At 53.0% G+C, this 13,019-nt stretch overlaps 1 protein-coding gene across 1 annotated transcript in view; it reads right to left on the bottom strand.

Moving 5' to 3' along the window:
* The window catches only part of klf7a (Kruppel like factor 7a), a 29,779-nt gene extending 17,868 nt beyond the window's left edge, over positions 1-11,911 (bottom strand). Inside the window, exon 1 of the mRNA XM_056431672.1 lies at positions 11,595-11,911. Coding sequence (XP_056287647.1) covers positions 11,595-11,696 — 102 coding nt within the window. The 5' untranslated portion in view covers positions 11,697-11,911. The remainder of the gene's footprint in view (positions 1-11,594) is intronic.
* Positions 11,912-13,019: the final 1,108 nt, after the last annotated feature.

Below are 13,019 nucleotides of genomic sequence, written 5' to 3' on the forward strand. Positions count from 1 at the left end.
ACAGAGACGGTAATCTATAGCTTCACTGAGCAATACTTACACACACACACCCCTCCCTAACAAAATCTTAGAAAAGTCCCCCCCCCCCTCCTCCAATGCTAAGCTGCCCTTCAGGGTTTTGCACATCCTTGGGAGGCCCCAGATTTCAGACTCCTCTGAGAGCCGCGTGGCGTCATCAGTGGATCCCAGCTGAGCGGGGAACCTGCCTACGGGGCCAGGAGGAGGAGGAGGAGGAGGAGGAGGAGGAGGAGGAGGGTGAGCAGGAGGTAACGCTTCATTTTCCTTGACACTGATCTGAGTAGCGGAGCGCCCTTCGCCTTCACCCTGTTATTCTCAGCGGAGAGCACGGCAGGGGGGGGGGGGGGGGGGGGCGGGCGCAGTGTGTTTGGCCTTAGGGATCTCCTGATGTGCCCCCCACCCCCCACCCCCCGACGAGAGCAAAGAGGAAAGAGACGGAGGGAGCAGAGACACAAAGAGAGACAGAGCTGGAGGGGAGAGACAGAGCCAATTTATCCCCGAGACAGGCGGGTTACCGGGGGACTCGAGAGGGGGGACCGTGACGGCTGAGGGGTGAAGCATCTCCTACAGGTGCAAGAGCACAAGAAGAAGAAAAAAAAGCTACTTTGTGGATTAGAAGGGAGGTGGGGGGGGGGCGGGAATGATGGGGAGGAGGAAGAGATATGAGGCAGGCGTCCTCCTCCTCCTCCTCGCCGACTAACAGCTCCATCTCACCCGGCTCCAGATAACGCGGCGCGGAAACGGCTTAATTACACGCGCGGCCTTATCAGGCGACATTAGCCTCGCAGCCGTAATCAGCGCGGCCGCCAGCCTCTCCGTCATGGCAACGCGGCACCTGGAGGCGGTTGGCACACAGCGCCGGGCCCCCGGGCCGATAACAGACACCGGCAGTTGTTAAATCACAATTTGCTGACGGAGTTTGAGGGAATAATGCACATATGGTTGTAAACCTGACACACACACACACACACACCTTTTGCACACAGTCAATTTTTTGTTCGGATGGATGCGCTAATGAGACGCTTGAAAAGCTCCTCAGGCAGACATTTTCCATTTTTCGTCGTGTTGGGCTCAAATGCTTTCGGGTTTACATCGAACGCGCTTCTTGGGTTCGGTCTTTGGCGTTGCGGCGCTCCTGGAAAACGGGAATTGAACCTGCGATTTTTGCTTCTTTTTTTTCCGCACGCGTCGCGTCCTCGGCGAGCAGAAGACAGATTTTGCGTCGATCCGCCGCCGTCTAGCGGGACACCGGCGCTATGGAGAGGACTCGAGGCCCCGCGTACAACAAGTGCACAGCGAATAAAGACCTCCGCCGCTCCGTCTAAATGGCTCGTGACAAAGTGTGTAAAAGCGTCTTTGTTCTGGTGTTAAGTCGAGGACCGGAGAGGTGGGGGTGAAATCGGATCGGGGAACAGAGGAGTTGGCGAGGAAGCCAAGTGGAGACGGTGATGGAAAGGAGGCCGAGATTGGAGCGGAGAGGAGGATGGCGGTGGGGGGGGGGGGGGGGTTATAATCCCGGCGAGCGGAGCTGTGTTCTGCTCTCGCCGGGGAGGGGAACTCTGTCTCACTTGAACTGGATTTGGTTGAGCCGCTGTTTATCGCCGAGCTGTCAAAACCCTCCTGATCTAATCAGGAGACATTTCAGCCATTTGCTTTCAACGCGGCAAAGTGGATGTGTTTGCGAACCGCTGTGTGCGTGTGCTTGTGTGTGTGTGTGTGTGTGTGGGGGGGGGGGGGTCGGCGACAACAGTGGTTTTTACACCGGGGTTAGCAGCTTGCGGCAGGCTTTGGAGAGTCTGCGCTCCGGATGTGGGGACCCCATTGTGTGCGGCGGGCTGGCTAATCTTCATTACCCCACACAATGCCGGGGAGAATGGGGCCTTTTGGCTGGAAACAGGCACGGAGAAACAAGAGAGCAGCGGCGAAAGAGAGAGAGAGGGGAGGCCAAGAGAATAACAGGGGGGGGGGAGATAAAGGGAACAGTGAAGCAGAAAAAAACTCTTCCTTCTCCTCGCACAGTGCCAGTCAGAGAGAGAGAGAGAGAGGGGGGGCCTCGGTACCCCGGTCACGTCCGCAGACCCGCTAAGTACAATTGTGGCGCCGCGCCCGCTCCGATAACGGCCGCCATAGTTAATTCTCGCGCGCCTCTCTCTACGGCGAAATAGGAAGTCGTCTCGTCTGTGTTCACCCCCCCCCCCCCCCCCCGCAACACTTAGCCACAGTTTCAGGCTCCGTCCCCCATTACGGCATCAAACCTCAGGGCTAGAGAAGAAGAAAGCAGGTCAGTGGCACAGTCTCGCCAGGGTGGATCAGCTCAGGGTCGCAGACGTGCGTGGTGGTGGGCGTGGAGGGGGGGGGGGGTGCGGTTACGCAAGAGCGTGTACGTCCCCGGTGACTTTCCGTGTATCCGAGGCCGTGCTGACAGGAGGCGGGGCCCTGTCGCTCCGTCTTCACTCCCCCCCCCTTCACCCCCCCTCCCGCCGCGATGCTTTCGAAACAAACCTGAGCGACAAAGATTAGCACAAGCCGCTTAAAATATTGAAAGACGTGGCCTCCTCGAGGGGGGGGGGGAGGGAGAGTTTAGGTTGGACGAGGATGGGCGGGGCCTGAACCCGTTCGCCCCCTCTGTGCCGAGCAGCTGGCTTTTCCGCGGGAAGCGCGAGCGGAGTGCGACGACTTTCCACCCCAATTTCATCACGACAATGTACGGCGGCGAGGGGCGGAGAGCGGTGAGACGCACTAGGAAAGGTGTGAGGGACTCATCGTGCGTTGGTGTGTGTGTGTGTGTGCGTGCTGCCCCACAAGTCGAGCGTTCAGCGGGTGATTACAGGGCGACGGCTGAAGCCCAGAATGAGGGCCGCGTTAAAGACTCCGGGGTTAAAGGTCAAAAGGCTGGCGAATGAATGTGTTTCACGTTGACGGGAGGTCGCCACAGTGACACGTGCGTGACAAACACACACACACACACACACACAGACATACAGTACACACCAGCTGCTCTGCTGAATATTCAAGAGGAAACACTTTCTGAAACACACACACACACAAACTCAATAAACTCAGCCCGTGAAGCGCTCCTCTTTCTCCCTGTGTCGCTTATACACACACACACACACACAAGTACACCAATGAAAATTATTGATGTGCTCTCTTATAAAACAGTGGCTGCTCCCTGAAGTATTCCTGGCAACATCACGGGCTGAAAATAGCTGCCGACCCAAATAACTTTCCCCGCCGGAGCCGAAGACGGGAGCCCGACCACAGCCACCGGCGACCGGCTTCACTAATTGGCATCATTTTCACGATGAAATGATATCTGGGGCAAAAAGGCCGAAGAACACATCGCGGAGGAGCGCAGAGCGGGAGGACGCGCTGCCTAGCCACGCAAACGCGCTCGGAAGTGATCGGGTGGAGGGATGCCTTCGTTATTGTTAGCTTAAGTTATCAAATTATTTTCCCCTGAAGTGGAGACGGCGTGGAGAAAGATTAATGTGACAGTATCGGTTTAGTTAAAAGAAGAGGGGCAGAGGGGAGGGGTGTGTGTATGTGTGTGTGTGTGGGGGGGAGGGGGGGGGCATTTACAGCAGGACCTCTTCGATGGTTTTAAGTCATATACTGGTATTTGTATCAGAGAGTGTGGATAGTTTTGTAATTTGTATTATTATCTTCATTTAAAAGGGACCACGTACAGTTAAAAACATAAGATGCCGCCATTTGATGCTCCGCAGCAGATTGTAGCGTCTGTTGACAGACCATAACAAACAAACAAGCATAAAACAACAACAAACAGTACGACACACTGCCACAGTGTTATTGATTCAGCATTGAACAATACGAGTTATCGCTGCGCTTCGAGCCGCAATCACACAAGAGTCTGAAGAATGACGACGCGCGCAAATCATTCGTGTCCGACATATGTACAAATAAATATGTTCAATTCGGTATTTTAACTGCTTTTTTTTTAGTGTTTTTTTTTTAACCTCCGGACAACTTTTGCATCCCTAATTTTTCCGCGGTGGCCCGGTGTCTTTGCGCATGTCCAGATGACACCGAGAAACACTGTAGGACACGCTGCCGCCCCCCCCCCCCCCCCCCCCCGAGAAAGGAAAGGGCACCATCGTAACTTTTTTTGAGCAATTCAATATATCTCTTGTTCTGCCTGTTTTGTGATATACATGCCTAAAAGGTGCCTAATATTTCTATACTGAAATAACATCGGCATTATAATTATTCTTACTATGATGTGTTTTTTTCAGCTCACATCCCAGAGCAGAACAATGGGCGACAGAGGTGCGCCGTCACGCTGATGAATGGCTCTCCCCGCCGCTCTCATTAAATCACGGGAGGGCGCTTCCCAGGCCGTTCGAGGAGTCAAGCGGGGCGCAAAATCGCCTCAACCCTCTCAGTCTCTTTACTTTGACACTTATACGGCCCTTTTTTTCTTCAAGGCTGCATGTCAGACTAATAATGTGAAAAATGTCGCTTTCAGGCTTTGACATATAGGCTAATCCCGATTCAAGCTGAATCTGCCTGGTTTCGGGGATACAAGTCGTATCTTATTCAGACAACTCGGCTCCTGCGGCGCTTTGGAACGACTGAAACTCCATGATGTACCCGGTCGGCTGGAGACGCCAGTGTCTTTAGGGTAATTCGGGACCCAGTTTAATCTTCTGGTGAATTGAGCATCAGCTGCTGACAATAAAAAAATCCAAAAAAATCATCCTCATCCGAGTCCTCCTGACCTCTGGTTTCAAATACATGTGTAAGATCCAGATGAAAGCTTGTTATTATAAGAAGAGATAAAAGAAAAGGAGACAAACACGGCGGGATTGAACGCAAGAGAGAGTGATGGAGGAGGGGTTTTTGCCGGAGCAGAGAGCAGGACGGAGGGAAATCAGAGGGGGGGGGGGGGCAGCAGGTGTAAAAACACCTCTGGCTTTTGCATGTTGGAAATGGTTTCCGGCCTGCAAAGCGCCACACACACATACACACACACACACACACGCGCGACTGCACAGAGACGGACGGAGACACGCAAGTTCTGCTTACATGAAACAGCAAAAAAACGGGCGTCGCTTCGACTTCTCCGGAGGCGGAGCGCGCGATCCTAGAAAGGTCACCGAGGTCTGCGTCGGCGACCCGGCTGTGATCTTCACCGACGGCTCTCTTTTGCGTTTGTAAAGCGTCCCGCCGCTTTCCGGAGCGTGCCTCGCGTCCTCCCGGCCGTCGCCACCAAGAGCTCAGGGCCGTGATTGATGACAACAACAAGCAGCGGTGTTTACTCTGGGCAAATTGCCCTTGTCTCTCTCTCTCTCTCACCACCTTCCATCCCTTTTGCCCTCCCGCCTCCTTCCCCCCACTCACTCTTTGGAGAGAGGTGGTCCACATGGCTGGATCTCCGGTTTCTGGATGGCTACGAGTCCCTCGGGGAGGGATTAGCCTCCCGGAATGACAGCTAAACAAACAAATAGGCCAAAGATGGTCCTCCCGCTTGCCAAGGCTGCCTAGCAACAGGTAGGCAGTAAGATGGGATGTAACGCTTGGGATGTCACAGCCAGCGAGGGCTATAAAATGCCTGCGCTCGGCGTGAATTTGTGGCTATTATCGAAGCCATTGGATGTTCAAATATGTGAGCGGGCCGAGAGATTAAACACACTGTGGTCCAAGTGGGAAGATAGGGAGGGGGTAACCACGGCAACCGGCTATCACTCGAAGCCTTCGCGCACTTAAGGGAGTGATTCAAGGCAATTCATTCATTTAAAATATATCACCGGAGTGTCACTCCGATGACATTACAACAAGCGATGGGGACGTTAGCAACGACGAGTCATCTTATTGTTTTCCTCTAACGCCTCTTTGATAAAGCCCGAGAAAAACAGGCCCGGGCGGCGGCGAGTTCTCATCATCAGAATGTGCTTAGCCGATGGCGGCATGTTTAAATATCTCTTCATTGAGGCAAAAACAATGTATAAGCCGCACACTGACAGTAAATCCCTGTGCCCGGTCTCCTTTAAGCCAATCACGTACAGGATGACGAGTCAGACGGGCGGAGGCTCGATTCATCCGGGCGGCGGCCGCCGAGTCTCCGTCCGCTGATCACACTCCACGCTTCCTCTCACTGCCGAGGCTCTCGTCCGGTCCGCGGTGACGGATGCCGATACCTTTTTGATGAAACCACGAAACACCCGCAGCCCGGCGCCGTCTGTTTGCGACGCGCATTTTGATTTCATAACTCTAAACTCAGTTAAACTCTGCTTGTTGCAGAGAAGCCGACCCTGAATGAGGGTGCGAGCAGGGGCAAGGGCAGCAGGGCAGCTGAGATGTTGTCTTCTCAAAATTGGAGGAGGGGGAGAGAGAAAGAGAGAGAGAGAGAGAGAGAGTCTCGGTGGTGATTTCAGGGCTTAAGACGAGTGCCTGAGACTCGTCCCTCCTCCTTTCTGTTTCCAGCCCGGCGGATGCCAAGCCGGATGGCAGCAGCGGAGCATGTCGGATCACTGTGAGGTGCTGTAACGGCTTCCCGATTTCGCCTCAAATGATGTGAAAGCTCTTGCCGAGCCATGTGTGATGGTGTGAGGCGGAAAGAAACGACTGGCTCCTCTCCTCACTGTTCATCAGACCTGGGGGTGGCAGAGCGCCTTTTGCAGACGGAAGCCATACATAAAGATGTGCTTGTTCACCACCCTCTCCTCTCACCTCCCTCCCCCTTCCTTGCTGCCTTTTCTTTCTCCCCTTTTCCTCACGCCCCCCCCCCCCTCTCTCTCTTTCTCAAATGAACGCTTCCTCCGCATCCTCTCTTTCATCAGCGCCTCGAACCTTTTCATCAACGGCCATAAAGCGGCGTAGAAGGCGGCCCGGCCTTGAGCGATGAGACGAGAGGCGGCGGAGTTCAGCAAGCGCTCTTACGGGCGGAACGGATGTTACTGGGTCAGGGGGTCGCTCGCATATCTCATTACACAGCATACACAGCAGGCGCGCTCACCTGGGCACATCCCCGTCTCAGAGGGAGGGGGGGGGACTCTGAGCCGGGGATAATCCGATGTCTGCATACCGCATAGAGATGTACAGACGTCAGAAAATGTGCATCCGTGGCGATGAGGAAACAGCCAGCGCCGTCTCGTTAACGTAGCGGCTGCTGCTCGGGAGCCAAATTGGTATTTTTTGCCGCTACAGCTCATTTATCTGCTTATACTAATGAGATGAACTCATAGCTCTTAAACAGACGTGCATCCTCTCCTCGATGCGTTGAGTAATGAACCTCGTGACTGTAAACACTTGGAAGCATCCGGCGGGGGGGGGGACGAAGGCTCCCTCTCACGCCTCGGGCCCCCGTGTCCGGTAGAGTCCACGTTGGCGTTCCGTCTCGGAGATCTTCCCGCTGCTACCGGGCGAAACAAATGCCTCGTGTGGGAGGGACTGCGATGACACCGGAGCCTTCCATCACATCGGCGGGCTCTTGTCCAATCGGGGGCCGAGCGTCAGCGGAACAAAACGAGAATTAACAACAACAACAAAATTGGGGGGGGGGAGCATCCAAACTTGATTTCAGGGCTCCCGCATCTTTTACTTGAGAGTTGATGTGACGTTTTAATGAAGCCGCGGGCGCGGAAGACGAAGACACCACCAGGAGGGTTTTTTTTTTTTAGACAAATAAGATTAAGTCCCCGGTTTGTCCTTCCGCCTCCTGCTCGCAGAATACTGAGCCGGGCCCGTTACAGGATTGATTCAATTTCAATTTGCATGAAATTACACCAAACAGCAGCGAGTGAAAGGTCGCGGGGAAGAGACGGGACGGGGGGGCGTGTGTTTGGCGTGTGCTTGGCGTGTGCTTGGCGTGTGCTTGAACCGGACGGTTTATTTTCCCTTGATGCACGACTCAGACGGCGACGCGACGGCGTTCCCTCTCGTCGCCGGTGCCCTGCGGAGCGGAGACGGGAGCGGCTCGGGGGATCCTGGTACCTGGGGGGGGGGGGGGGGGGTTACACAAACAGCCCTGCAGAGATCAAAAATCCATACTGTGCTAATTCTATAAGAGCGAAACAGAGAGAAATGGAGGAACAAGGCGTGGAGGAGGAGGAGGAGGAGGAGGAGGACGACAACGAAGACAGGAAGGAGGGGGCCGGTTGGCTGCGACGCTCCCCCCCCCCCCCCCCCCAGCACGCCTGCTGTGTGTGAGAAAAGCAGATGTGGCCTACTGAGGATTACATAACACACTGCGAGCACACGGCAGTGTACGGATGTTCACGGTTTCTTCCGTGGCTTCTTCTCACTCCTCTTCCTTACTTTCCGTCCTCATCTCTCTGGAGGCGGGGGGGAGGGGGGGTCACCACGCTGCCTCTCTGACCCCGTCAGCAGCCATCACGGCCGAACTCTTCCCTCGGCGGCCTGAGACAAAATACGGAATGACTCCATCTACGTGCCCCTCTACTCCTCGTGCCCTGAACTCTCTGACCCTCGTTGGGCCCGGATCCTCTTCTCCTTCTCCTGGGGGGCGGGGTCTGTGAACTGTGGACTGTGAAATGCAAAACCCTGCAGCGGGGAGAATGTGCGTGCTCTGCAACTTTCGACACCTCTACGTCCCCCCCCCCCCACACACACACACACACACACACACCCAGGCTGCTGCGGTGCGTGCTACGGAGTCGCAGGGCTTGAAGTGGATGTAAGTGGATGCATCTGAGCACGCTGGCTTGCATATGGAGGTCGCGCCGGCGGAGCCCCCCCCCCATCCATATTTAGAAGCGCCGAAGCCGTGTGCAATCTGTCCACATCCACATATAGAAGCACCACAATGCACCGCGCGGCTACATACAGACATTTCACTCTTGTAGGCATCAGGCACTCAGTCTACGTGTGTGTACGAGACTGCGTGTGTGTGTGTGTGTATACGTTGAGCCCCTGGAGGATAATATATGTGTTGCAGGGTATGGAGTGTGCACTCAGGTCAATGACAGATAGACGTGTGTGGTGTCTCGTTACATCCTATCTATCAGGGTCAAGTGCAGTGGATGAGGACGCGTCATCAGCGCAGGCCCAAGGACAAAAAAAGACACCCGAAAACAACCGACATTTTAGAAGACGCGGCCAATCGCCTCGTCCCAGCGAGTGCCAGTGATAAACAGCGATTCACGTCAGTTTCAAAATGAGAAACTACACGAGTACACGCTCCGCTTTCAGGGAAACTGGGTTCCTCGTATGAAAAAGGAGTGAGTTATGACCAGCGGCGCTTGTTCCAAATCCAGCTCGGCCCTGTTTGTTTGTTCCGACTCTGAACAAGCGGCTGTGCTGGGATTTGGAAGCGACACGGCACAGTTCAGCGTGGCACTATTTAGTTCAATAATGGAACAAACAGCAGCCTCAAATGTGCCATCTGCAGACCTCCAAAACACTTTCCTCCTTTTCTGCTCCCCATCCCCCCATAACCGCCTGAATCACGCCTCACAGACACCAACAGGGGACACTGTCATCATTCTTGCCGTGGCATCTCAGGGAGCCATTTAGGGTCCGACTACAACGGCCTCCTATCTCAACCATCACGCCCCATAAAAGCATCACATTCTAAATTGTGCCCTCGGAACACACAGAGGAGGGGGGGGGCGGGGAGGTGGGGGGGATTGCTCCGAGAGCGAGGCCCTCGTTCTGGAAGGCAGAGCTTTTTAAGGCGGCTCATGATTCTGGTATTCGGGAGGGCTTCGGTGGCATCTTCAGAACATCTCTGTGCGGGGTGAGGGGGGGGGCGGTCAACGCAAGTCTTAATAATCCGTGAACTCACGAGGCCGCAATGCAATCTTCTTATTTCAAACAAGGGGTCGTTTTCCAAGAACTTTGATATTCACTCCACTGATTCGTTAGGAAAACAAATTTAAAATACAAATCTATGCTCTAAAAATGTTTCTTTTTAAGCGGCCAAAGTGGCTAACAAAGTGTCACAGGAGGCGTGTCAGCTTCCACCGCAGGTGAAGCAAATCTGTGGATGCCATCAGGGGAAGAAGAAAACACCTCAGCGTGTCCCTTATAGACTGAAGACAGGTTCTATAGAGTTTGCCTCAAAAATCATAAGATCAGATATTTTAAAATGGCATCTTCCCACACAAGAGAGCAGATAATTGCTTTGTGTAAAAAAATACAAAATACAGATTAAAGTACATTCTCTACATTTCAGAGGCGGTTCAACTTGATTATCTTTCATTCCAAAACGGACGTTGTCTCGAGGGGGGAAAGGCTGCAGACGTCCCAGTGAGAGGCACCACAGATAAGAGCTCTCACAGCCTGTTAGCCTATACACACAGCTGCCTCTCTCTCTCTGGATCGATTTTGATATGCATGTCAGTGGGTGAGAGAACGGGGGAGACACATGCGCTGCATATGGTGCACGCGGGCCCGTGCAATTAAAAATCCTCTGACAGTGGAGCCGGGATTTGGAGACTTGTTATGAGAAGATGCGTCGGTGGGTAACAGTAGGACGCCAATTAGACCGCTTGGCCACAGCGAAAGGAGCCGCGGTCAAGCACCCGTTTCTCCCTCCTCCCCCTCTCCTCCACACCTCTCAGGCATGGAGCAGAGAAGTCAAGCTCCTATTGCATGAACAATACCGGCATCAAATTTCCATGCAACAATCTTTTTTTCTTCAGTCAAGTGCAGCATGGAGAGCATCATCACCACGAGCAGCATGCAGCATGCAGCAATGCAGGTGGGCCGACGGATGCATGGCCCTTATTTTGACTTGTAGATATGGGAAATGAAGGGTTGTTTTGGGAAGAGACGGTGCACATATGCATGAAAAAGTGCCACTAAACTGAGTTTGCGTCATAAATGAATGGGAGACATGCAGAGAAAGTCAAAAGTAGATATTTTTCAGTCATTGTACACTATGGAAATCAGTAACATGACACACACACGCGCTGGTATAATAAAACACATCTGGACTGACATGAGTAGAACACAGACACAGTGTGATATTATGTGTGAGGACCATAATGGTCGTGTGAAGTGCCGGCGCATCCATCACCATGTGGCCGCGTGCAGCCCCCGTGCTCATCCCTCCACATCCATCCACTCAATTTGGCGTGTGAGCGGATTAAATAATGTGCAACATGCAGATGACAGTTATTCTTTTCATGCGCTGCCTTCGCAAGTGTTTTCTTTTTTTGTGTTGCTCCCACCATCGCATTTAAAGAGGGGAACAAAGCCAGATATGTTCGGGTATCTATTATGAATACGCGAGGGGACTTCAAAACTCAGATGCAGATGTATTATTCACGACCAATTCGCTCCCTCTTATGGGATTCGGATCTTCCGTTTTCTCAAATCGCATTTGACAGCTTTATTACGCGCCCGCGTGCGTTCGCATCGTCTCCACGTTGCCGTCTCTTGCGAAATTGTCAGCTGCGTGAGTGATGGAGAGCATTTTCATCCGTACTACACACATTCCACGCTTTTATTTTTGTGAAAGGGGGTGGGTGGGGGCTGGGGGGTTTGTGGTAAAAGTTGAAGCCTGCGTCTCTGGCGCGTGTGGAACCCACCGGCGAGCGCACTGCGCGGTTCGAGCTTCCGCAATGAGGATGAAAGTTGAGACATACCTGCTGCCAGTTTTCCTCCAGCGAAGGCATGGCGGAGAAGTAGCCGGTGTCGTGGACGATCTGAAGTTCCTGAAAGATACTGTAGTTCGCTAAGACATCCATGCTGGCGCTCGGTGGTGGAAAACAAGAATCGATGCACAAGAAATATGCCTCCTGTCTTGGCTGTGTCAGACCTCTGCATCCACTTCTTTCATATTAGTCCATAAGAGGAGATGGATTGCTCAGTGTGGCGGCTCGAAATGTGGCGATAAGGGGCCCCGTACCTGCGCGCATTATCGGACTCGGTGCGTAAAAGAGACAGGGGTTGATGGAGGCTCCATGCGTATCCGTGTTGCCAAACTAGACACTGATAGGGAGCCAAAGGAGGGGAGGGGCTTGTAAACGAAGGGGAGTTGTTTGGTTCGTCAATCAACTCCTCTGCTTGTCCATTTATGGCGAAGGGGCGGTGTTGGAGTCGGCGGAGCAGCGGAGGAGCAGAGAGGGGCGGGGTTAGGCAGATTGAGCGGGGGGGATTGGCTGCGCAGCCACGTCACTCAAGCCAAATATGGGCTCGATAGGTGTGCTATTTATGGATGGGTATATTAGATTTGGAAGAAGGTCTGAAAGGCTAGTCGGAGAGGAGAAGCCGTGGTGTAAACAGCATGTGCACACAAGCAGGAGCTGGAAACAGTATTAATAAACTACCATATTGTTCCACTGTGTAAATATGCAATCATAATTTGATGCAGGATGGGGCATTATGGGAAACATAGAGACTTAATGCTTTAATAGTGACTTTAAACTTATCATACCTTATATTTATCCCCATAATAATGTTGCAGTGTTCCTGCAGACTGTATTATTCTTTTGAACTCACAAATAATCAAGATGTATTGTGTTTATTCAATATTTTTTATGTCATGGTAACACAACAGAGACTCCCTCGCAAGCCGTTCATTAAAGTTAAAAGTCGACCCGACTGGAGGCGTCTCACACCGACCCACATGGGTCAGAACCACTTCTTTCATGCAACTCCTGCATGTGCTCTCAGTAGAAGAGGGGTGAACACAGGTCCACCATGTGTGTGTGTGCGTGTGTGTGTGTGTGTGTGTGTGTGTGTGTGTGTGTGTGTGTGTGTGTGTGTGTGTGTGTGTGTGTGTGTGTGTGTGTGTGTGTGTGTGTGTGTGTGTGTGTGTGTGTGTGTGTGTGTGTGTGTGTGTGTGTGTGTGTGTGTGTGTGTGTGTAGAATGATAGATAAGTAGCCAAATCTTCCTCGATACGTTTTGTTTGGTGGTGTGAGTAATGCCACTTATTCGGTCGCCCCGTGTAAGCCATCGGAATTGTACACTTCCACGCTGGCTTAATGGTATTCTCTCTGTCTCTTTCACACACACTCACACACACACACACCTACACACACAGAGTGCTTTAGAGGCCTGTAATCTC

This window comes from Pseudoliparis swirei, chromosome 14, assembly GCF_029220125.1.
Source record: "Pseudoliparis swirei isolate HS2019 ecotype Mariana Trench chromosome 14, NWPU_hadal_v1, whole genome shotgun sequence".
Lineage (NCBI taxonomy): Eukaryota > Metazoa > Chordata > Actinopteri > Perciformes > Liparidae > Pseudoliparis > Pseudoliparis swirei.